This window comes from Heterodontus francisci, chromosome 3 (genome assembly GCF_036365525.1).
Source record: "Heterodontus francisci isolate sHetFra1 chromosome 3, sHetFra1.hap1, whole genome shotgun sequence".
Lineage (NCBI taxonomy): Eukaryota > Metazoa > Chordata > Chondrichthyes > Heterodontiformes > Heterodontidae > Heterodontus > Heterodontus francisci.
Genome location: NC_090373.1, coordinates 132974256 through 133000783, shown reverse-complemented (window position 1 = coordinate 133000783; position 26528 = coordinate 132974256). Strand labels below are relative to the sequence as shown.

The 26528-nt window shown below is 43.6% G+C and overlaps 1 protein-coding gene across 11 annotated transcripts in view; it reads left to right on the top strand.

Moving 5' to 3' along the window:
• LOC137360749 (fibrocystin-like) overlaps positions 1-26528 on the top strand; it is a 604145-nt gene that overhangs the window by 13650 nt on the left and 563967 nt on the right. For 9 of the 11 annotated variants that reach the window (XM_068026018.1, XM_068026015.1, XM_068026020.1 and 6 more), the window contains exons 2-8: positions 11717-11859; positions 14608-14685; positions 17974-18106; positions 21275-21377; positions 25207-25264; positions 25592-25670; positions 26265-26339. In XM_068026018.1, the coding sequence (XP_067882119.1) occupies positions 11802-11859; positions 14608-14685; positions 17974-18106; positions 21275-21377; positions 25207-25264; positions 25592-25670; positions 26265-26339 (584 nt within the window). In that variant the 5' untranslated portion in view covers positions 11717-11801. Of the gene's footprint in view, positions 1-11207; positions 11267-11716; positions 11860-14607; positions 14686-17973; positions 18107-21274; positions 21378-22726; positions 22863-25206; positions 25265-25591; positions 25671-26264; positions 26340-26528 lie in introns of those variants that run through there. The other 2 variants (XM_068026017.1, XM_068026023.1) reach the window with 2 other exon arrangements.

Here is a 26528-nt window from a genome sequence, read left to right as displayed (position 1 = left end):
ATATGAATTGTAAGTGGAAGTAGGACTGAGCTAGCTGAGTTTCAAAGATCAGATTGCAAGAACTCGAGGGCTGCTTGTGCCCATGGGCTTCATTGTGGAGAGTTCAGTGCAGCACTGTGAAAATGTCAGCCTTCAGCTGAGAGGTGAAATCGACTCCCTGTCTTCCCATTCCTGTGGTTAGGATGAATATTAAAGATCTCATTGTGCTCCTTGAAGAGCAGGGAGCTCATCTGGTCTTCCAGCTGACATTCCACCTCACCCTGCATCACCAAAACAGACACTGGTTGACGCTATTTGTGGAACCTTCCTGTGCACAAAATGGCTGCTGGGTTTGCTTACACAGCAACATTCACTGCAATCCACAAACTGATTGCATGTAAAGTGCTTTGGGACATTTCTGAGAGATGCTCTGCAAGTGCAAGTCTTTTTAAATCATGTCCATCATCATATAATCACTTATAAGCCATTTCAGACTGATAAAGCTGACACCAAACCTTTCCACCACCATCAAATAAACAGGTCTACTAACACATTTTCATTAAGATGGCACCTCTTTAAAATACAAAATAATGTTTTAATGCTGCACAAACGGATTGTGTGTGGCAGAAATACGAGTACTGGCAAGTGCCAGTTGGTAACCTAACTCTGTGTGTGTGCGAGTATACTGTGTTTAAGACTGAATCTGCCTTTTCAATAATAAAATGCTGCTGATGACAAAAATCACATGAGTAAGGAATTGCATTTGCATGGAAATGCAGAGGCAAAAAGGTTGAGACTGTGCTGTGTAAGATTAGTAACCCCCTCACCCCCACCCCCACACTTTAGTCCGTTTGTACAAAATTACTGTTATTTTAAATTCATTATTATTCATTTTAAATGTGTCAATATAAGAGACAGAGGAATTTCATGTCACTACATTAATATTGTCATGTAATTCTGCGTATTACATTTGCACTCCAGAAAATACATTTTGCTATAATAGGAACAGTTTCTTCCCCTTTATTTGGTTTTGTGCATTAATGTGTGACATAAAGAAGGAATAAAACAGTCGCAGGTGTCACCTGAATGATTTCCTTTAGTTTAAAGAGAGTACATCGTTCATAAACATCTTCAAATTTTCACAATTTTTAATAATCATTGTGTACATTTAGCTGAAGGTGAGGTATCTAAATATATACTGTTAAACCTATTGATTGGGTAAAAATCTCTCTGTGTACTGGCTGTGATTGTACCAAATAAGATACATTTGTGTAGTCTAAACCCAGTTCCTAGTATACATAGATCCAGAATTTAAAACTGACCGTGATTCAGCATAGATTAGTATCAACTTTCAGCTTCATTGATAGTCCATAAAGATGGCTGATTTGTGAAATGGAAATATTCACACTGTGATATTGTTTCTGCCATTGCCACCTTCAGACTTAACTTCTTTGATGCTTCTGCAGGCCTCCCATTCTCCAACCTCCCTAAACCTCAACTCATGCAAAAATTTGCTGTCCAAATTCTATCCTCCACCAAGTGACTAGTTATTAACAACATCTTACTCTGTATACTGGATAGTATTTAATTTTTTGCATGAGCTTCAGAGGCCAAAGAATAAACCCCTCTCCCTGCTTTGCTGGATTTATTCGATTATACTCACTTTTAATTTGCAGTTAATTTAATTTGCAGTTAATCATTCATTAAATCCTGTTAATCATTGCATAAGGTAGCTATATTTCGAGAACTTGGCATGATTTAGAAGTTGATAATGATGTAATGTGTTCTTTTTAGATAGTCAGATGGTTGGCATGTGAGGAGGAAGTAATAATTTTCCTCAGTACTTTAGTATACTCACTTGCATAGCACAGTATCGTAAGGTTTAACTTATTTTAAATTTTGTGTTCAAGATCAGCTCTAAGATTTTTTTGATACAGTATTCTAACCATCAATCCACAACTACATTGTAAAAATGGTGTCACTCGCGTATGGAAATTGGCAAATTGGGAAGGGAAAATTTCTCTGCGAAACGGGACACGCCCACCATTTTGACCAGACTACAGTAAGGATTTACCCTTAATGACTTTGCATATAAGAATAAAAATCCAAAAACTGGAGCTCTGAAACAAAAACAACAGCATCTGTGGAGAGGGCAGAAGAATTAATATTTCGTGTGTAACCATTCAGAACTGGAAAAAATTAATCAACTTAGATTGAAATGTTGAGAAACTAGGCAGGTGGTTAGTTAAAATTGGCCAGGTTATTTAGCTACCCTGGAGACATCAGCAGCTGACGGTTCCCAGTTCTAACCTATGCTACTGAGAGCAGGTGGCAAGGACAACCACGCAAATCTGGTGGGATCTTTTTTTTACATCCCATGTTGCGTCCCGATGACATAATTGGGACCTGATTGCAACTTTAACTGGATGACCTGTGTGCAAAGCAGCAATGGCTTTCTTGCCAGCTGAGACAGTGGGGAAGCGAGTTGGGGCCAGAAGAAACCCAGACAGGGACCTTTTTAAGTTTCCTTGTAGGGCCAAGAGCAGCTCTCCTGCTCCTCCAGGACCTACAAGGAAAGCCGAGGTCTTCCCTGCAATGGTTTCTCTCCGTCAACTGGATACCAGCGTCCTCAAGAAATCAGCAAGGTTCTAGATGATACTTTGGGAGCAACAAAGACAAAGGGCAGTTGAGAGTTACAAATAGCGTATGAGAAGGGGTAAGAAGACAATCAATAAGATGATTAACAGCGGAAAGAATGATTGCAGTTTTTCAGTTGCATTAGAAGTAGACAGCGTTAAAATTACATCAGTCGCTTGACAGAGCAATTGAGTGGAAATATTATGGAGGATCGTGAAATCACACATAAATTATTTTTCACAATAATGATCATTTTGACTCAAGAGTCTATATAAAGATTAATATAACACATCATAAACAATCTAAAAAAAAAACAAGGTGGCAGTTGGATCAGATGGAATGCACCCTAAATGCTCAAGGAAAAAAGGAAGGAAATTTAACCAAAATGTAATTAATGGTTCTAAGATTTTACAGATGAACTTAAAACCATTACCTCCCACCTAAGTGGGAGGTAATGTTAATATTTGAAAAAGAGGTGAGGCAAGAGCCTGGAAATTATTAATGCTTAAGGCTCACAGTAAGGGAACTGCTTTTACTGGATGCTTTTCATATTAATCTAAAGATTGCAGAAGCCAAATGGTTTTATAAGCAATAGATCAAATCTCGTGAACCTACTGGTATTCTTTAAGGGAGTACCTTTTCCACCTCTAGGTTCTATTATTCCAATGCTCTCCTGGCCAACATTCCACCCTCAGACATCAGCTCATGAAAAATTCTGCCCATACTCTATCCCACATCAAGTCTCACTTGCCCATCACTCCTGTCCCCACAGACCTACATTGGCTTCCGCTCCACAAACCTCAAGTTTATGATTCTCACCCTCTATGGCCCCTCTATTCCTATCTTTGTAGCCTCCTTCACCACTACAGTGCCCAACAAGCTCTCCGTTCTACAGACTTTTTCGTATCCTCCTATCCTTTTCTGTTTGCTCTCAGCTGCCTAGGCCCCACACACTGGAATTCCATCCACAATTTTTCTACCTCCGTCTTCTCTTTTAAGACTCTACTTAAAACCATTTCTTTCACCTCTTCATGGCTCCTTCTTTGACTCAGCATTCAGTTTTTCCTTACTCCTCTGTGAAGGGCCTTGGAACATTTTTCTGTGTTAAAGGTGCTATAATGATGCAAGTTGTTGCAATAATAAAGGGCTAGCCACTGGTTTTAATTACTTGATTTTCAGAAGTCATTTGATGATGTTTTGCATATTGTCAGAATTTTGTGTGGCTGTTTGAAGCGGGATTGGTGGTGGTGGGGGGCAGGTGTGGTGAAGAGAGAATTGCGTCAGAAGCGTCCGTCCGGAAATTGGCATTGTGACATTATTTCTGGATTTAATCAGCGACGGGAAAGCACCCAGGCAACATTGCTGCCCCGATGCAATGGGAATGTATTTTAAATTGCTGAGCAGCTAATTGTAATGCATTTTCATCTAATTCACATCAGTTTAATGGTGGGTTTGTGATTTAGTGGACGGTGGGCGGCATTCACGTGTCTTCAGGATCGCAACCGTTAAAAGCTGGCGGCACCGAGGCGGGGATTCAGTACCATGAACAGCACTTCATAGGGGTGGTGGGGTGATCTGGAGGGCATTGTCAGACTGCAGTGCTGTTGTGCTCTGCAGGGTTGGGGGGGGGGGAGTCACAATCTCAGGGGCTCTGCAAGGGGGGGCCCTTGGTTTTGCGTGGCTTTATCAGATGAGCAAACTGTTGAGTGTGATGTGTGTGTGGCAGTACTGCTGGATGAGAGTGTCGGTTATCAGCGAGGCTGAGCACTGAGGGCCATCAGGGATTCTGCTGGGAGAAGTAGCAAAAGCTCAGTTGCAAGGGCAGGATCATCTCTGCATTAACAGTGCTCTGTAGGCCCTCTGGTCACCTGGTATGGGTCTCATACACCCTGTATTATTGGACCACCATGGCATGATGTGGCACCTCCAATGGAGGGAGGGCCAAGAGGCAGCTGCGCCTGCCCGTGAAGCTCCACAATGAGAGCGGCAGCAGCCAGCCATGCCAAGAAGGGCCCACCTGCGCCAAAGAGTGTACTGGATTCAAATCAGCTACCTCCAAAAGTCTGAGTGGAATTTGTCAGCAAAGACTATGGCTCTGCAGGGAAGCTGTCAAAGACTTAAGCGCCTTGGGATTTGAGAGTCACCCTTTGCCAGTGGCCCTGAAGATCACTGTGACATTAATCTTTTATGCATCTGGATCATTCCAAGGGTCCACATGTGTGGGATCTCCCAGACAGCTGCTCACCACTGCATTACGGAGGTGACCAGTGCCCTGTTCAAGAGGGCAGGTGACTATGTGTGCTACCAGACTGACCGTGACAGACAGGCCTAGAGTGGCATCGGATTTGGAGCCATTGTTGGATTTTCCCCAGTTGCAAGGTGTGATAGATTGCTTGCATGTACCCATCAAGGCTTGCATGTATCCAACCACCTTCATCAACAGGAAGGCCTTCCATTCAATCAGCATTCAACTGGACTGTGGCCACCTGGAAGTGTTTCCTGCACATGTGTCTTTTTTTTAAATTCATTTATTGCCCATCCCTAATTGCCTTTGAGAAAGAGGTGGTGAGCTGCCTTCTTGAACCACTGCAGTCCTAGAGTGTAGTTACACCCACAATGCTGTTAGGAAGAGAGTTCCAGGACTTTGACCCATCGTCAGTGAAGGAACGGCGATATAGTTCCAAGTCAGGATAGTGTATGGCTTGGAGGGGAACTTGCAGGTGGTGGTGTTCCCGTGCATCTGCTGCCCTTGTCCTTCTAGGTGGTTGAGGTTGTGAGTTTGGAAGGTACTGTTGAAGGAAATTTGGTGAGATGCTGCAGTGGTGTATGTTGTAGATGGTACACCTGCTCCCACTGTGCACTGGTGGTGAAGGGAGTAAATGTTGAAGGTGGTGGATGGGTTGCCAATCAAGCAGGCTGTTTTATCCTAGATGGTGTTGAGCTAATTGAGTGTTGTTGGAGCTGCAGCCATCCAGGCAGGTGGAGAGTATTCCATCACACTCCTGACTTGTGTCTTGTAGATGATGAACAGGCATTGGGGAGTCAGGAGGTGAGTTACTCGTCGCAGAATTCCCAGCCTCTGACCTGCTGTTGTAAGCACAGTATTTATGTGCCTGGTCCAGTTCAATTTCTGGTCAATGGTAACACCAGGATGTTGATAGTGGGGGATTCAGCAATGGTAATGCCATTGAATATCAAGGGGAGATGGTTAGATTCTCTCTTGCTGGAGATGGTCATTGCCTGGCACTTGTGTGGTGTGAATGTTACTTGCCATTTATCAGCCCAAGCTTGGATGTTGTCCAGGTCTTGCTGCATCTGGACACGGGCTGCTTCAGTATCTGAGGAGTTGTAAATGGTTCTGAACATTGAGCAATCATCAGTGAACATCCCCACTTCTGACCTTATGATGGAGGGAAGGTCATTGATGTAGCAGCTGAAGATGGTTGGGCCTAGGACACTACCCTGAAGAACTCCTGCAGTGATGTCCTGGGACTGAGAAAATTGGCCTCCAACAAGCATAACCATCTTCCTTTATGCTAGGTATGGCTCCAACCAGCAGAGAGTTTTCCCTCTGATTCCTATTAACTCCATTTTTCTAGGGCTCCTTGATGCCATACTAGGTCAAATGCTGCCTTGATGTCAAGGGCAGTCACTCTCACCTCACCTCTGGAGTTAAGCTCTTTTGTCCATGTTTGCACTAAGGCTGTAATGAAGTCAGGAGCTGAGTGGCCCTGGCAGAACCCAAACTGAGCATCAGTGAGCAGGTTATTGCTAAGCAAGTGTCGTTTGATTGCACTGTCAATGACCCCTTCCATCACTTTACTGATGATCAAGAGTAGACTGATGGGGCAGTAAATGGCTGGGTCCTGCTTTTTGTGCACAGGACATACCTGGGCAATTTTCCACATTGCCGGGTAGATGCCAGTGTTGTAGCTGGACTGGAAGAGCTTAGCTAGGGGCATGGCTAGTTCTGGAGCACGTCTTCTGTACAATTGCCAGAACATTGTCAGGATCCATAGCCTTTGCAGTATCCAGTGCTTTCAGCCATTTCTTGATACCACATGGAGTGAATCAGATTGGCTGATGCTGGGGACCTCAGCAGGAGGCTAGATAGGTCATCCACTCGGCACTTCTGGCTGAAGATGGATGCAAATACACTAATGTGCTGGGCTCCCCCCATCATTGAGGATGGGTATATTTGTGGATCTTCCACCTCCTGTTCGTTGTTTCATTGTCTACAAACACGACTGCAGCTCTGTAGGACTGTAGAGCTTAGATCTGATCCATTGGTTGTGGAATCACTTAGCCCTTTCGGTTGCATGCTGCTTCTGTTTTTGTCATGCAAGTAGTCCTGCATTGTAGCTTCACCAGGCTGACACCTCATTTTTAGATATGCCTGTTGCTGGTCTTGACTTGCCCTCCTGCACTCTTCACTTACCAGGGTTAATCCCGCCGGCTTGATGGTAATGGTAGAGTGGGGGATACGCTGGGCCATGACGTTACAGATTGTGGTTGCATACAATTCTGCTGTTGCTGACGGCCCACAGCACCTCATGGATGCCCAGTTTTGAGATGGTAGATCTGTTCAAAATCTATCTCATCTAGCACGGTGGTAGTGCCACACAACACGATGGTGGGTACCCTCAGTGTGAAGACAAGGCTTCGTCTCCACAAGGACTGTGCGATGGTCACTCCAGCAATACTGTTATGGACAGGTGCATCTGCGACAGGTAGAATTGTGAGGACAGGTCAAGTAGGTTTTTCCCTCTTGTTGGTTCCCTCACCACCTGCCGCTGACCCATCTAGCAGCTATGTCGTTTTGGACTCGGCCAGCTCGATCAGTAATGGTGTTACTGAGCCACTCTTGGTGATGGACATGGTACATTCTGTGCTCTTGCTACCCATAGTGCTTTTTCCAATTGGTATTTAATATCGAGAAGCACTGATTCATCAGCTGAAGGGGGACGGTAGCTGGTAATCAGCAAGAGGTTTCCTTGCCCATGTTTAACCTGATGCCATGAGACTTCATGGGGTCTGGAGCCAATGTTCAGGACTCCCAGGGCAACTCCCTCCCAACTGTATACTACTGTGCTGCACTTCTGGTGGGTCTGTCCTGCTGCTGGGACAAGACATACCCAGGAATGGTGATGGTGGTCTCAGGAACATTGTCTGTAAGGTATGATTCCATAAGTACGACTATGTCAGGCTGCTGCTTGACTAGTCTGTGGGATAGCTCTCCCACTTCCCAGGAAGCAGCCATGATGCCTACATGCTCCACTAGTCCCAGGTGCCACAGCTTTTCAGGCCCCCGCTTGCCTTTAGAGATGGATTCACGGGGATAATAGCTACCGATTAAAGACATGGTCCTGTGAGGAACCCTTGCAATGCAACAGAGGGTATAACACTTGCCATAGCTCTACCCCAGCAACCACCGCACAGGTCATTGAGCTGCTGAAGATGAGATTCTGTTGCCTCGATTGATCCTGTGGAGTCTTGCAGTATGCCCGAGTGAGGGCCTCCCCTATCATTGTGGTCTGCTGTGCTCTGCCCAGTCTAGCACTGCAGAGAAAAGAGGCCTTGCATGATGATGAGATGCCAGAGTTACAATCCTCCACCAACGAGGAAGACATGGAGGAAGGAGATGAGCAGCCGCTCTGTATGTTGAAGCCCTTGAATCAGAGGCCAGGCAGATTGAGTGATGTGCCAAGGAGAAAAGAAACAATCTTATAAATAACTGCTTCTAGCCGCACTGATGTCCACACACAGAAAATCCAATAAAGACTCACTCAATGCATATAGTCTGTCACCTCCTTTCCATTTGAGTTCCGTGCCTAGCGTCCAGCTGAAACATGCACCAGTGCCCATGGGAGATCATATTTAAATGAGGGCTGTACTTATATTGGCATCCACTAAGGGGGAAGGGTGAAGTCAACAGCTCACAATTAAGGCATAATAGAATAATCACTTTTACATGTTAATGGCTTGAACAAAAGAACTTTATACGAAGTGCATGTCAGATATCAAACACCTGTGGAACCCCAAGTTGGTCTAGCTTTTCTTTTTATGTTTTCAAGTGCTTCTATGAGGTGTGAACCCAGTGCTAGCAGCTGGGCTGGAGGCAGGCTGCTGATCAAGCTGCACCTTGGCCTATGATTTTGGCAGCCGTCCTCTGGCTGCCTGAGGCCTGGAAGGTCCCGGCTGCCTGTACGTTTCCTGCACTGAGTGCTCCTCCTCCTCAGAGGTGGATATCTGGCCCCTTTCTGACTGAGTCTCCTGTGGATGCCGTCGTGCATGAGAGAACATGAATAAATGTGGGATAGGCTGTGCAGATCTCGTCATGCCATCCATACGTTTGTGGGTCTCCAGAAGTGAACTACATGTTGATGGAAGCCAATCCTCACTCTCTTGCATGGAGAATCCAGTCTCTCCATCTGATATGGAGCAGCTGTCCTGGGTCTCTGCCAATTCTAAGGCCTCCTCTTTGGCTGCAGAGGGAGGCTAAAGATCTGGGATTCCTCCCCCAGTCTTGCCTGTCTCCATCCTGTTGTGGGCCCTCTTGTCCTGCAAGTGGAAAGATGGAGACAGTCATACTTCGTAGAGAGATCTACATGACAGTTCTGCTAGTGTCAGTCCCACATCCTCTACTGGGGTATCCAATATAGCTCATGCTCCCGTCCGCTTTCAGGGGAGTTAATGGGGGTGAGCTGTGACAAAAGGTGGCCTATAGCCAAGATGCAGCCATGCATCTGGCAGGGTGAGGTAAATGCCTAACCCCTGTTTCCAGCGCAGCTGCGGTGCCTCCCTCCCCATGTCCCACTTCTTCCAGCATAGCCACTTGCAATCCCTAAAAAGGAGAGAGTTATGGAGCAGTCACCTTGGCAGAACGAAGGAGGTTGTTGATCCTCTTGCGGCACTGGACTCAGTTCTGGGAGGTGATCCCACAGCTGCTGACCCCCTCAACACTCTCCATCCAGTCTTGCTTGGTCAGGCAGGAGGTTCTCTTCTTGCCATTTCTGGTCAAGAGGCCCTCCCATCCTTCCCTTGCAGCCTGGAGGTGGACCTCCAGGGAGGCATCGCTGAACCGTGCGGCCACCCAGGGGGCTGCGATTGGTGGCGAACTTCAAAAATGGAGGGGCGCACGTGCGAGATTGACTCTGTGGAGCCGCTGCGATATTCAGCGCGGTTGCTGATTTACATGGATGAGGCGAACTGTCCCCCCCGATGATGTGGAGGAAGCGGTTGCTCCGTCCCCGGCAACAGCATCCGGTGCCACTGCACAGGCACCGGCGCCATTTATAAAGGGCCTAAAGCCCTTCCATTACATTAGAATTTTTAAAGATATATACACGATACAATTAAAGTTATAAATTTAATGAAAGAATCAAGCCCCTCTTCCAACCCCCATGACTAAACAATCCATTAATTGCCCTTTCCCCCCAAAAAGCTTTATCTTGCAATCCCGATCTTCCCTCCCTGAACTTTATTAACTTTCACCTTCAACCCTTTCCCACCATCCTGTCCATCAATCGCAATAGCTCCTCGCTCCCCCACCCTCCGCCCTGAAAACCTACCTCCTCCCCCCTCTCCACCAGTGCTCTGCCATGCTTCACTGGTTGGGGATCGGACGGTGCAACGAGGTAAGTAATTATGCCTTCATTAGCATCTATTAGAATATTTAAATTTTGGCCCCGTCGCCGAGTCGCGGTGGGCTGCCATGAGGCCTCGCCACCAGTGGTAATATGGGGCAGGCCCTTCCGAGCGTCAAAGAGAGTGGCGGGCCTCTCCCGGAGGCATTTCCCAGGCCCCCCTCACCCCCCCCCCCCTCCCACAATAATATTGGTGGTAAAATTCAGCCCAGTATCTTGCACCTGATATGGCCCCTCTTGTCTTCTGGAGAGCTCCTGGACATCTGAGTCCTTGGTCAGCGGTATAGCAGTTCAGCAGCACAGGGACTCCAGGCTGAGTCAGCAGTACAGCAGCACCGGGACTCTAGGCAGGAGGGCAGGGGCACAGCAGTAGAGCAGCAGCAATGGCAAAACTTCATCTAAGGCAGAGCAGCAGCAAAGTCAGTAAGTGAAGCAGCAGTATAAGCAGGACTGGCAGCGCTTGAAGGATGGCACCAGCATCTGCATTGGCTCCACTGACAATGCCATTGGTGCCTCACTGCCCACCCCCGGCACATGGCGTGCTGGGCCCTGCGCCTCCATTATGATAATTGGGCTGGCCATACACATGACAAGTGGCGACAGCACCCACTTCCGGGTCCGTTGCCTGGTCCCATGATGGATTCACTAAATTCTGCCCGTGATTTCCAAAGAACAATGAGGCTAATGAAAACTTTGTCACCTGCATTGAAAATGACCTTAATAAATAAACCAAAAAGTGATGACGATGATGAAATGGGAAACACTTTAGCAGCACTTTAACATCTAGGCAGAAAGCAGAGGAAAGCTGTGGGACATTCTGCCTAGGAGTTGCTGTAGGAGGCTTGGTCAATTTTAACAGCCAGATCTCACTGACATTTCAATGGCCAGCTGCATGCTTGATACAGGTATAAAAAGGCAGCTGGCTGGCTGCTGTCACAGGGAGATTGGATAGCCTGGAGGCTGCTTGCCACGACTTGGCTAAGTCACAGGAGGTTGTTTTGCGGGTGAGATTTTTCTTGTGGTGCCTAGAGAAGCATTCCTGCTTTAGGATGTTACAAACCATAGATGTATGGTTGGTGATGAGTTAGGACAGGTCTTCTGCACTCTGGTTTGGTGCTGCATAAGGCACTTTATGTTCTCATAAAGCAGCAGTTAGTCTTCAGATAATTCAACGTATACATGTGCAAGGGGAAAATGTTTTAAGGTTTATTTGCCACAAGTACCTTTCTTTTAAACTCACAAAATTGATTTTTTCCCCTTGCTGTAAATAATTTTCTGTAAGTGATCAAAATACAAATATTTCCAGTGTTAATTTTCCTTACACTAGGGACAATGAAGAGGGTTAGTCACAGCGGTAATGTTGTTCATAACACATTTGTTATGGGTTTCTCCTAAAATGCATGTATCCTTGCCACAGTGATATTTCCCACTTATATTTCCTTTTCCTATTACAGGGAAATGAAAAGGCAACAAAGTGGAATTACAGTAGCTAAAATCCATTGACATATCCTCCAAAATACGATACAGTGAATTCGAGAAATGAGAAAACTTTACCAGGCCTTGTTCCTTCTAAATATTGGATTGCTTTGTAAACCAGGTGAGGATGCATTTGGTTAAGGAATTTAATAACTACCCAAACTTGACACTGTAAATTGATAAAGAGCTAAATTTTGTATTATTTAACTTTTTTAGTTACTCAAATTTGATGGTCTATTCTGAAATAGCATTGTTGCTTTGGAATGATCAATCAATCCATATTATACTTAAAGTAGAAAATATTTAATTGAAAAGGCACCTTAAACAAATTAATTGTGGAACACCCTGATTCTACTCATCATCTTTGTTACATGCTGTAGATCAATTTTATGGAAGTTTATTATAATGAATATTTTAGTGGAAAGGTGTTGGAGAACTTTTCTATTTAAGTGTCTGCTTCAAGCACACTCAAGTCAGGTACAGCATAAACTCGTCCCAACAGCTTGCCTAACTATAACCCTACCATCCAACCTCCAGCCTCAAAAAAGCACTCGATTTTACACTGCTGTGATTTTGTTGTTTTGCAGAAGCCAGTTTTGTGGCTTCTCAGAAGGAGATTGCCAATTTAATACAAATTTTGTCCAAGCCAAGGGTATTTCTGCGCTGTTCACCAGTGTCACTAGAAATTGGGCTACAACTACAACCCTACAACTCCAGTGAGAGGATACTTCTATCCCATTTCGTTGGGCTGGATTTAAACACGGTTTCCAGTGGTGAAATTAGTGTTCTAACCAATTCATCATCCATTTCCCCTCTGACCATTAGCTCTGTTGAGGTTGGGGGTTATAGAGGTATAAATAGCAGGAAGTCTGTCTTTCTTACTATGAGGGATCAATGAAAAGTTGAGAAGAAAGTCCATGCTGAATAATCAGATATAGAGTTAGGATGGAAGTCTTGAGGGTTAACTGGTCTTTTTCTTGCTCTAAATATCCTTTGGCTTTAGTATGCTGAAATTAGATTTTATATAGGAACATTAGAGAACATTTAATAATCTGTGATGTCTGTACTGAGCTGTGATTGAGTAAGCTAGATTCTTGATTATTGAAAAAAATATTCCAAGGTAACTGAGCTGTAACCTCTTTGGGCGTTTGATATTCAATTTGATTTCATTTCATTCACCATGGCACTTCTATCATGGTAATCCACTAAATCCTTAACTCTTGTGGACCACACTCTAGAGAGAGCAAAGAGAGGGCAGTCAGTGTTGGAAAGTCTACATATATATAAACCCTGGGTGTAATAAAGCATCTTCTTAAACTATGTAGCTAAAGTGGGTCCACTAAACACGAAGAATGGGTGAAGTGAACACTCTATTAATATGAAAACTGTTCAATTTTCTATTTCTACTCTTAGTAATGTGGCATATAAATTATTCCTGTTAATCAAAAATAGATGTTGACATTCAAAAGATAAAGGGTACAATTCTAAAGGGGGTGCAGGAGCAGAGGGACATAGCTGTATATGTGCATAAGTCATTGAAGGTGGCAGGACAGGTTGAGAGAGCGGTTAATAAAATATACAGTATCCTGGGCTTTATTAATAGGGGCATAGAGTACAAGAGCAAGGAGGTTATATAGAACACTGGTATGGCCTCAACTGGAGTATTGTGTCCAGTTCTGGGCACCACACTTTAGGAAAGATGTGAAGGTGTTAGAGAGAGTATAAAAAAGATTCACGAGAATGGTTCCAGGGATGAGGAACTTTAGTTACGTGGATAGATTGGAGAAGTTGGAACTGTTTTCCTCGAAGAAGAGAAAGTTGAAAGGAGATTTGATAGAGGTGGTCAAAATCATGAGGGAGTTGGACAGAGTAGATAGGAGAAAAACTGTTCCCATTGGTGGAAAGATTGAGAACAAGAGGGCACAGATTTAAGGTAATTGGCAAAAGGAGCAATGGCAACATCAGGAAAAATGTTTTCAGGCAGCGAGTGGTTAAGATCTGGAATGGACTGCCTGAGAGTATGGTAGAAGCAGGTTCAACTGAGACATTCAAGAGGGAATGGATTGTACCAGGGGACACAGATTTAAGGTGATTGGTAGAAGGATCAGAGGGGACATGAGGAGAAACTTTTTCACTCAGAGGGTGGTGGGTGTCTGGAATTCGCTGCCAGGAATGGTGGTGGAGGCAGAAACCCTCAATTCTTTCAAAAGGTATCTGGACATGTGCTGGGCTATGGACCAGGTGCTGGAAGGTGGGATTAGTTTGGGCAGCTAGTTTTTTTGGCTGGCGCGGACACGATGGGCTGAATGGCCTCCTTCTGTGCCATGCTTTTTCTATGGTTCCATGAAAAGGAAGAATGTTCAGGATTACCAGGAGAAGTGGCACAGTGGTGCAATGGCTACCACCGCAGCCTCACAGCTCCAGTGACCCGGGTTCGGTTCTGGGTACTGCCTGTGCGGATTTTGCAAGTTCTCCCTGTGACTGCATGGGTTTCCTCCAGGTGCTCCGGTTTCCTCCCACATTCCAAAGACTTGTGGGTTGATAGGTAAATTGGCCATTGTAAAAAATTGCCCCTAGTGTAGGTGGTAGGAGAATTGAGGGAAGGTGGGGATGTGAGAGGGAAAAATGGGATTAATATAGGATTAGTATAAATGGGTGGTTGATGGTCGGCACGGACCCGGTGGGCCGAAGGGCCTGTTTCGGTGCTGTATCTCTCTATGAAGTTGGGGGAGTGGCATGAGGTAAATTGCTCTTTTGGAGAGCTACGATGGGCTGAATGGCCTCCTTCTGTGCTGTAACAATTCAGTGATTCTGATATTCTGTGTAAAGCATTTCCACTTTCCATCACTTGGTTTATCTTGCACTGTAGTTGCTGCTGTGAAGCTGAGTATCAGTCCAAGAGAAGGCAGCATTGCTGGAGGAACATGGGTCACACTGACCCTGGAAGGTAAAAATATTCCAGTCAATGAGTTATCTCATGATTGTCATCACACCTATCATAAAGAATAAATGCTTATAATCTGAATAGAATAGAATGTTCTTTGTTTCATTGCATTTCCCTAATGGCATGCCAAAACTTTGATATTTAAAACTATAAATAGAAATCAATTTTCCAAATGTTTCACTGGGGAGGAGTATGGCCATAATGGAAGCTAACAGTTTCTTTGGGTAAACAAAAGATTACAGGCATTGTGTTTGGTATATGGCATTAAGGAGGTGGCAGGAATTAACATCTCAAATAACATCAAATAAGACAAGGACGCCTGGCCCATCAAAGCATATTGTGACTGGGATAGTGAGGATATAGCTGGCAGATTGGGTTTGTCACATTTGATTGAACTGGTGCATAAGGTTCTCAGCTACTGACTGGATCAAAACTGAGGTCATGGAGAGAGAGAGAGAGAGAGAGAGACAGACTCATTACCATTTCAATTGATAGGTAGAGCGGTTTCATGTTCACAGGTTCTTAAAGAAAAACAACATCACTTACAGAAAGAAATTCCAATGCTATTTTAGTTTCTACTATGATTATAGTGAATGCTCCAATATAATTTTAGCTGGTATAGTGGACAAAGAGCAGATTTAATTACCTCTTTGTTTTCTAATCCAATAGTAGGCATCTGTCCATCTGGGAATATGATGGACTGCACCCAGGGTGTATGTCATTTTTGAGTTGAACATCGCCTGTTGTGGCTATAAAGGCTGACTCGTGAGTGGCAATCCCTTCCATAACTGGCACAGATGAAAATTGTTGGCCTGAGGTTGACTGATATTTTTTCCTTCTGCCAGGCTCTCTTTTCCACCATCTGGTTATTTCTTTTGTCCTCTGCTTTTTCCATGCCCTTCCTGACTGCCATTCTCCAGAAATCCCGGTCAGCAACAAGGACTTCCCATGCATCCCATGGGAAGCCTAATCCAGTATGGAACAATTTTCTGCTGCCTTCTCCTGAGGCACGTCTCATTCAGGGGCTCAGCTTTGTGAATGCTTTCATAGGAACATAGGAAATAGGAGTAGGCCATTTGGCCCCTCGAGCCTGCTCCTCCATTCAACTAGATCATGGCTGATCTTCTACCTCAATACATTTTCTCACACTATCCCCATATCCCTTGATATCTTTAATATCTAGAAACCTATCGATCTCTGTCTTGAACATACTGAATGACTAAGCCTCCATAGCCCTCTGAGGTAGAGAATTCCAAAGATTCACCACCCTCTGAGTGAAAAAATTCCTCTTCATCTCAGTCCTAAATGACCTACCTCTTATTCTGAGACTGTGTCCCCTGATTCTAGACCCCCCAGCCAGGGGAAACATCCTTCCTGCATCTACCCTTTAAGAATTTTGTATGCATCAATGAGATCACCTCTCATTCTTCTGAACTCTAGAGAATACAGGCCCAATCTCCTCAATCTTTCCTCATAGGTCAATCCCGCCATCCCAGAGATCAGTCTGATGAATGTTCTTTCAACTGCCTCTATCGCTAGTATATCCTTCCTTAAGTAAGGAGACCAAAACAGTACACAATACTCCAGGTGCGGTCTCACCAAGGTTCTATACAATTTCAGCAAGAATTCTTTACTCCTGTACTCAAATCCTCTTTCAATAAAGGCCAACATACCATTTGCCTTCCTAATTGCTTGCTGCACCTGCATGTTAGCTTTCAGTGACTCATGAACAAGGATACCCAGGTCCTTTTGGACATCAACACTTCCCAATCTCTCACCATTTAAGAAATACTCGGTAATTCTGTTTTTCCTACCAAAGTGGATAACTTCACATTTTTCCACATTATATTCCATCAGCCATGTTCTTGCCCATTCACTTAGCCTGTCTAAATCACCTTGAAGCCTCTATGCATCCTCCTCACAACTCACATTCCCATCTAGTTTTGTGTCATCAGCAGACTTAGAAATATTACCTTTGGTTTCCACATCCAAATCATTGATATAAATTGTGAATAGCTGGGGCCCAAGCACCAATCCTTGCTGTATCCCACTACTCACAGCGTGCCAACCTGACAATGACCCATTTAATCCTACTCTCTGTTTTCTGTCCGTTAACCAATTCTCAATCCATGCCAGTATATTACCCCCAATCCCACGTGCTCTAATTTTGCTTAATAACCTCTTGTGTGGGACCTTATCGAAAGCCTTCTGAAAATCCAGATACACCACATCCACTTGTTTCCCCTTATCAGTTCTGCTAGTTATATCCTCAAAAAACTCTAACAGGTTTGTTATACATGATTTCCCTTTCATAAATCCATGTTGAATCTGCCCAATTCTACAGTTATTTTCTAAGTGTCCAGATATTGCATTCTTTATAATAGATTCGAGCATTTTCCCTATTACTGGTGTTAGGCTGACAGGTCTGTTTTCTCTCTCCCTCCTTTCTTAAATAGTGGGGTTACATTTGCTATCTTCCAATCCTCAGGAACCTTTCCAGAATGTATAGAATTTTGGAAGATGACCACCAATGCGTCCACTATCTCTACAGCCACCTCTTTCAATACTCTGGGATGTAGATCATCAGGTCCAGGGGATTTATCAACTTTCAGTCCCATTAATTTCTCCAGTACTACTTTTTTACTAATACTAATTTCTTTCAGTTCCTCATTCTCACTAGCCCCTTGGTTCTCTAGTATTCTTGGGAGGTTTTTTTGTATCTTCCTCTATGAAGACAGACATAAATCATTTCAGCTATTGTGTTATTCATGCGCATACTAATCCCATGAGTGTCAGCAATCAATTTGATCACTAAGGTTACAATAGTAAAACCCTATTCTACTCACACACTTTTTAGAAGTTATCACTGATTAGTGAATGGAGGTCATAACTCTAGCTGTTTTTTCCTCCTATCTTGAGGGTCTGAAGCCAAGCATAATACTCCCACTGTTAACCCAGCTGAGATTAGCCTATTTATGCAGACCAGGAACTGAACATGGACTTTCTCTGACATGTTTGTTACCATCAATGGCAGAAAGAAAAAAAGCAAGCACAAGCCAATGGTGGCTGCTTAAGAGCTCACATTGTTCTGTTATTGGCCAATGGATTTAAAGGAATCTGGATTTTTGCCATGCATTAACATGCCACTTGGATTGTATCTTTACAATAATCTTTACCATGAATTGTTCCTACAAATTGTTCCTACTTTCCTGGTATTGTGAGGACTTGACTTCCCTTCAGTTCGAGGTTGAAATTTTATTTGTCCCTGTTGATTTTACTGCCGTCTTACAGGTTTGGACTCCATTCAGTCAGATACCAATAACTTTCAGTTGGACCTTTACCTGGTGAAACCTTCAACTCCCAGGATTGGGTGCGACATTGTCCCAGTTTATTCAAGCTTATCTGTGATCAAATGTAGGACAAGGTACTATGCTCATTTGATTCTTTATTTTGCAAAATTTGTGCCTGCCTTTAAATGTATAACTTAGATAATTCACTAGACAAGACTATACTGTGATGTACAGGTGGCAAGGCTGTTGGTGACTGCATGTCACATTGATGGTAGCGACAAAAAAGCCCTGTGCATGCATTTATGTACAAATGCACAGAACTCAAGTTCCCAGGGGGGCTAATTCTTAATGTTGGGAGAGGGTGAATAAGCGGTTCATCTTTACGTCTAACATTGTACTTGATTTTTTTGGAGTAATGACAGCGAAACTGTCAGCATTTGTCGTCATTACTCCCCTGAAACTGACAGCAACTTCTGGAGTCTGCACATGCATAGATAAATGCAGAAATCCGGAAGTTGCTGTCAGTGATTCGACACTTCTCCAGAGGGATGTGCTGTTGAGGCTGACCCAGAATGCAATCTATTCAAAATCATTGAACTGACAAAAACTTTCACTGTTACGCTCTTAGTCTTGCTGTAAAAACCCTTGAAAAAATTACACCTTTTAAATGAGACATAACTGGGTTTTTAACAACGTACTAGATTTATAATTACTGATAAACAGCTTCACTGACCCTGAAAGAGTAATTGTATATTTGCTGAATGTTAAATTTCTCCGTTATAAGAAATTCCACATTTTAATACACATATATATTCTAACTTTGTTTGATATTTTTAGTTTTTACCTTAATACCATGTGTAATACCTCAATCATTTATTTCACTCTCAGTAAAATTTAAAATTAAAACTGAAAGGATTCAGTGATTTTTACTTTTTGATTTGCTGTCTATGAGAATACTTGAATGTAATTGGGTGCTTACCCTGCTTGATGACATCTCTGCTGCTGGATGCCAGGAGATCCCCTTGACTAGATGCTAGATTCAAACTGACATCGGGAAAGGGGAAATTGTACCACAGAGATCGCTAGAGCCTTCAGGAATCCAGCGGAACACCTGGGCATGTTTAAAATGGGGGTTGGGGGGTTGCATTCTGTGAAGGGCTGAAGTTTTACAGTCCTTGGTGTGAAACCAAAGTAGTGTCAGACTACATGAAAAAAGTCAACTTGTATCTCTTACTTTAGTATACTTGAAAGACAGATGGCAAACTTGCTTCCTGCAACTTTTGTGTCTCTGTATACCAAAAATTACTTTGTATAGATTCAAAAGTGGCAATATAACCACAGCTTTACTGAGCACATGCTGATACAGTCAAATGCTGATCAAATTGCATCCATTAACAGCACAGTTCCATTTACAATGATAAAAGTTCAATCTTTTTTCTGTGATGCTATTTGAAGCCATAGGGCTGAATTTTGTTTCCCTGCCACCGGGAGCGGCAGCGGGCAGATAAAATGGCGGTCCGCACGCAGGGCCACGCGTCGCCAAGCTGCCACAATCCTGAGCCCAGTGGCTTATTAAATATGCAGGGTAGCCACCCCCCCCCCCCACCCAATCACGTGGTGGGGGTGGCCTCTGCGACACTGTGAACACCATCAGCTGCCTCTGCGCAGGCGCTGGCAGCATATTTAAAGGGCAGCTAGCCCTGCTTAGAGAATGCAGAGTTGAACCCCGTACCCCCTCCCACTACACTGAAAATAAATGTTGACCTTGTTCCCCCCCCCCCACCCAATACACTGTAATTGAAGATTTGACCCCTTCTCTCCACAACTGCGCAAAGTGCAGAGGTCACGCCTCTCGTCCCGCTATCTGAACAAAGTGCAGAGATTCTCCCCCCCCACCCCCTACACTACAAATGCAGAGTTGACCCCATCTCCTCTACCCCCCAATACACTAAGAATCCTGAGTTCCCCCCTTCCCCACCTCGGTGGTGCCAGCTTTCCCTGGACGGAAAAATGAAGGCGTGTGAGTGGTACCTGTCGCACGGAAAATCCGGATCCCACGGTAAGATTGTGGGTAATTCAATTTAAATATATTCATCAGGTTTATTTAAATATTTAAAGTCGGGTCCCGTCCCCAAGTGGAGGAGGGGCTGCCACAGAGCCTTGCCGCTGCCGGGAAGATCGGGCCCGGCAATCCTGGCGTGGGTTCGGTGGCGGGCTGCTGCCAGTCCGATCTTCTAGCCCCCTCCTGCCAAGGAGCCCGACATCGGGAGCTGAACAATATTCAGCCCACAGTGTGAGAAAACCAATCAAACTGCATCCTGCTTTAATCAAGCTTCATCTGGTTCTCAGTAATACTAACTTTTATCATAAGAATATTTACAAACTAATTTCATATCCTCTATGTTTTAGTTTATGTTATTTTTTATGGATTTTTATTAATGTGACGTGATATCAACTATTAGCTATTGCTAATGTGAGCCTTTATTTCAAAATGTTTTGCTTTTTGCTGATGTTTGGCCCTGATCAAGATAAAACAGAATGGAAAATGGAACATTTTCCATGTTTTATATAATAACTAAGAGAGGTGCTTCAGTTCCAGCCTGAGAACAGTACCTCCAACTGCCCCAGTTTAACTTTTCCATCCACTGTCCCAGCCAGGTTTGAGTGAAATTGTTGATTAGTGCCAAATTATGGGCAGTGTGTCTTTGCCAACTAGAAACTAAGTTAAGACTGTGCAAACTCATTTCATCTAAGACTTTATAATCACCAGACAAGAGGAAATAGTCATGTCATGAGTTTAGACTGTGTTAACATTTAGAGTCCGCCCATCGGGTCCTGCCGGAGATGCAGAGATGAAAATTTGGTGTGCTAATTCCCGACTCAATTCCAACTGAGTAACATTAGCAAACCTGTGCAAGTCATACAACATCCTGACTTGGACATATATTGCTATTTTCTCATTGTTGTTGGGTCAAGGTCCTGGAATTCTGTATCTTACACCATTGTGAGAGCACCGTCACCGCACGGAGTGCAGCAGTTGAAGAAAACACAGCACTGCAACCTTCTCAGGGCAACTAGGGATATGCAATAAATGTGGCCTTACCAGCATGACCTGCCTCCTGAGAACAAATACCTAACTAATGTGCTACCTATCACCATTTTCCATCAAAGAATCTCTGATTTCTGTGTCTCTTCTGTGTTGTAACCAAATGTTCTCTGTATCTATTATTTTTATTGACTCATTTTGCCCTTGTGAGGATCAAAGTTATTTCTGTGAATAACAAAGTTTAATTTTATTGCAGACCTTCATGGCAAGAAGGGCTGTACAACATGGAACTAATGGCCGGTGGACAGGTGGTTAACTATACAGGAGGGACACAATGTAGTGACAAGTGTACATTTCAGGTACAAATTCAGGAAGCTCTCTTATTCTTCAGCTGGAATATTACAATGTATTCCGTGCCATCATCCTTTTCACACACTTTTATAAACATTCCTCATGTACAATGGTCACTAGAATGCAGGTGCTTATACCTTGTGTGACATAATGGAATTCGGAACATTGGAATTGCTATTGGATAAAAGACCAAGATCCATTCAGTTCACCTTCTATCATCCTGGGTGTCATATGATACAGCGATACAGATCAACAATGATCTAATTGAATGGCAGAACAGGCTGAATGGCCTACTCCTGTTCCTATGTTCCTATAATGGAATTGTTGAACAATCATAGCAATCAATCTCTATCAATGAATCTACAACAGATCCAGACTTGAGGTGAGGAAAACTCCAATGATGGAGAGCTTTGGGAACCATTGGTCCAAAGTCACCTGTTCCTCCCAAGCATTCTACACTTGCCATATGTCATGTCTCTAATTACTCATAAACTGTATCCCAAAACAGTATTTTCTGGAAGAATAATTACTAAAGATTGGATCCTGTATAACAGCTGACTGCCTTGGCTGTTAACAGGCTGTCTAAGGAAATATTCCTACACCACCTCTAGAAATGAGCACTCTTTAATTTTTGCTCTGCTGTTTTCCTTGTCAATGGTTGAGATTTTCTGCTCCAGTGCTCGCCAGCCCAAAATTTTAGGTCTGCTAAAGTGAATGGGTAGGAAATCATGGGCCAGTGAGTGCAGAAGCAGAAAACTACAGCTAATAAATGAGCAATTGAAATTTATGTCCTGGCATTTTTCCAGACATTCTGCAGAAACATTTCCATGTTTACTCTCCTCTCCTGTCCAGGAGGTCTATAGCAATAACTAATAATTACCTTTTCTCCTTTATTATCCTTGACCTCAATCTACACTGTCTCAGTTGCATTAGCCAAGGCATGTCCCTTCTATGTCCCCTCTAAACCATATTGCCACTTTTCCACCTGCTTTATTTAATCCTCTTCAATCTATTGGCTCTATATGCTGGCTATTTCAGTCTGGAGTTCCCGTCAAAGTTGCTTCTGCCCAGCATTATGACTGTGACTGATTGTTCTCCATCCCGACTGCATCTAAATATAACAGGGCAGTCAAGGAGCAAGCGGGTTGAGGGTGCTTGGAGGGGCGAGGAAGAGGAGAACACACTTTGGTGGTGCTTTTATGGACAGGCTTCTATTGGTAGGCCTCTCCACTCTGTTCTTTCTCTCTGCGCCACTGTATCACTTGATTCCAGGCAATAAAATGAGGAATACGCAACCATCAATGACGTCAATGTTGACAAGGCAGGTTTTCTGAGCAGTGTAGGATTTTCACTTGGGTCACAGCTGTGGAGTTTTGACTGTGTAGAGTGGGTCTTATTTGTTTCCAACCGGATCGCTGCCTAGAAGTCAGCTTGATTGACAGGCGTGGTTCCTAGTTGGGTGGGGAATGCTGCAGAGGAGGTCGCAGGCGCAGGTAGGGAATCTGTTGCTGCTAGTGGGAGTGTGGGGGGAGGGGCAGTCCTGTCCTCAACACAGGTTGGGGACAGGGGTGATGAGATGGAGCATCTGACCCCAACCCTGTTTGGGGGTTTGATGTCTGACACTGGATGCAGGCTGTCAGGGTAGGGTCTGATCCTCGACTGGGGTGTGGGTGGGCTGCAATCCTGGAGGGCTCCCTTCCCTGACCCTGGGAGTGGGGCCTTTGGATGGGAGGTGGAATCTTATGGTGAGGGGAGTCCAATAGAAGGGAAGTAGTTAAGCACTTCTGCTCCTCCTGGCCTACAAGCTGTGCTGTAAAGGAACCTACCCCCTCCCTTCAGCTGTCCTTGCCTCCCTTCAGCTGCCGGATTTCCCAAAGTCTGGGAAACCCGGACAGCCAGGGTTTAACCTGTAGGATAGGTTAAAAGTGAGGCTTCCAGCATCATTATAATATTTAAATAGCCAATCTGCCTCCTGGGAGTGGGTAGGCCGTCTGTCCCCTGTCTCGCCTCTATTAAACCCTGAAGCGAGCAGATTGGAGAAGCATTGGTGCTGGGTTTGAGATATTTAAAGGCCTTACATCTCACTCAACCCCAAACTACCCATTTTGGCGGTGTTCGCGGGGTGGGGGGTGGGGGTTGGTTTATGTTACCCCCAATGTCCTGGGTTAACCAGATCTGTGCCATTCTTATTTCCCTGAACTTTTCCTTAAATATCTATGCTCCTAATTTTGCCATCTTATTTTGAGTGGCCCTGTCATTTGTATAAAAGAAACCTTAACTTTTCATTTTCTATATTATTTCTTCTCACTCATTTTTATCTCCCCCCCCCCCCCTTACCGCGTTTGCTTGTAAATATTTTCTTTTATAGTCTAGGCACCCTATCCTTGCACTAATAAAATATTCTATCGGTAATGTTGAATCATCTGGGGAAGGGAGGGCCCTGAGTAGGAATTTTTTGTTCAGTTAGAGATTGACTGTGGCTGGAATTAATCTTTAATGTGGCAATAATGAGCAACTAGCCTCTTGAACAATATGCCTTATACACAGAATTCATGTCAGGGAAACTGGGATATGATTTCTTTCGCATTACATTTACATTTATAATTATAAACCTGACCATAAGCTGCATGAATTTCATTTTGTCCCACTTGCTGAAGCAAGATTATGTGTCCTTGTTATTTAGGTTAAACAATTATGACAACATATGAAATGCACAAGCCGATGGAGATCCTAAAGTATTATTGCAGGGATGTCCAAACTGCCCTTTCCTTCAAGGCCTAGCAATCTATGCCTCAAAGTACCGGCAATTGGAAAGTATTTACACTTATAAGGGCTAATTCCATGATCTCATGCTTCCATCAGAGAAACTGCAATTGGGACCTGCGCTCCTTTTGAAACTGATTTCCCGCTAAGAGTGTGGAGTTATCCTGACATTTCTTATTTCCTGGTTTCTCCTATTTGAATTTTGTGGACTTAAAAGAGCATTAGAAAGGACTATACTTCATACCATTGCGTCATTGGTTAATAAATGGACCAATATCTGTTAGTATCAGTAATTTGAGATACATGCAGATTAATGGATTTAAACTTTATATGTGGCCGTGAGACTCTCAATTGCAGCCCACAAGGACAGAAAACCTGAACAAACTTGACTTATAAATACCCTTGATGTATTTTTCTGTGACTCGGTTTTGAAATTCTTGCTTGTCTGGAAGCCCAGATTTTTCCTGTAAAGCTGTGTCACATCAGTGAAAATGCTTAATTTCTTTTGCAATGAAGTCAGTCAGAATCAATCTAAGTTCTTGCTGTGACAAAGCACAGTTCAGAGCTATTAGATTAGTTACAAAAATATAAGTCCCAATAATTTCTGCTCACTGACTCCCTTCTGTCCCATGGTGGGTCAGGAACAGCACACCTTGCTGGGCCTAGTGCTGGAAAACTGGGGAGGAAGTTGAAGTCAGACTGGGGACCTGCTGGAATTCCACTGGTCAGAGTGGGAGAGTTCCTGTTGCAAATTCAGTGCCATCTTTCTGGTTTGCCATTGTGTTTCCCATGACTGCCAAAAAGGGAGATGAATAGGCTGGGATTATCCTCTTCTACTTCATGTGTGCTGATGATATGGGGCCATGCATCTCCTGCTGGAGAAGCCCCGAATATCCAGGGGCAACGTAAAAGGTGTGGAGACCCAGCATAATGGGTTTCCATCTGCTTTTTCCTGACCTTTGCATCTAGGGAGTGGGCAAATCCCCCAGGACGAACACTAAAAAAAATACATATTTAGGCTGCCTATAAAATAAACATTCATTAAATGTTCATTGATATTACTTTTCTGTTCAGTTTACTTCTAGAAACATGCCAGTTATTTACCGAGTGGACCCTCCTTCTGGAATACCAGGTATAGTAGAAAACATCAGAGTAGTGCAAAACATGAGTGAGACATGGTTTTAGTGAATGTTTGAACACTTTAATTACACTGCTGAACAGATGTAATAAAAACAGTACTGCATCATGAAGATTTAATAAAATAAAGTTTTGACCATACCTTTTAACACATTGTCAGCTATTCGACTGAAAATATTTAAAACACTGCTGTGAATTGTAATATGGAATTAAAGGAGAAGTTTATTCGCATTAATTGGGGGGTAAGCACTGAAAATGCTTATTTCGCCCTTGATGGAGATTCTGGACAATAAAAACCACAGTTACACATTATTTTACACAGGGACAATGCTCCAGGTATATGGGTGGATCTATACAAGAAGAATTGAAACTTTTGAGTTCAATGTGGAGCAGATTGATGGGTAATTTCATCTTACTTCCATTCCATTTCCCTCTTTGTTTAGACTAATGTCACCGAATTCTAACACCAATGCCTCTCTGTGTTTGCCTGAGAGGATGAACACTGATTACAGGGTGGAATAATCCACATTATATTTCCTTTCATCAAAGTGACCTGCCTGAAAACTGACAATTCATTTCAACTGGTGGACTCGCTGTCAAATTTTGGGGTTGGCTTTCAATCATAACAGTAGCTCTAATTACCTTTAATATATTGATTTTCCTATAGCAAATTCCACTCTGCATGAATTCTTTAGCTCAATAATAGTGCATAGGCCTTCCATGAGAATTTGCCATTCCCATGGGGAAACCAGTAGAAGGACTGTTACCCTGATTATCCTATTTACCCTGAACCGCTCTTTTAGATCTAGCAATCAGATTAAGAATGCTGATGCCACAGGCCTGTTGTTTCCCTGCCTTCTTGGCTGAGGAATAGTCTGTGGTTTTAACCATCATAGCACTGGACACCCCATACAATTGCAAGGCTGCACTTTATATTTAGATGACTGTGCTCAAAACAAAAAAACTGTTTCTAATAATTGATATATATCTTTCAGGCCCATAATCCTGGAATCACAGAAAGATGCACGAAAAACTGTCTGCTCATTTGTAAATAGAAAAAGCAAGACTGTGTAAGTAACTCATATACTTACTACAGAATGCATGCTGTGGCTACTACTGTGGCTTTTCAACCTACATTTTTTCCTGATGAAATTTTTTCCATAATTGAACATGCTAAGTGCAAACAGGTGGTACATATTGTATTACATACAGAAATTCATACTGTGTGTACTTGCCACAGAGATAAAGATGGAGGAAAT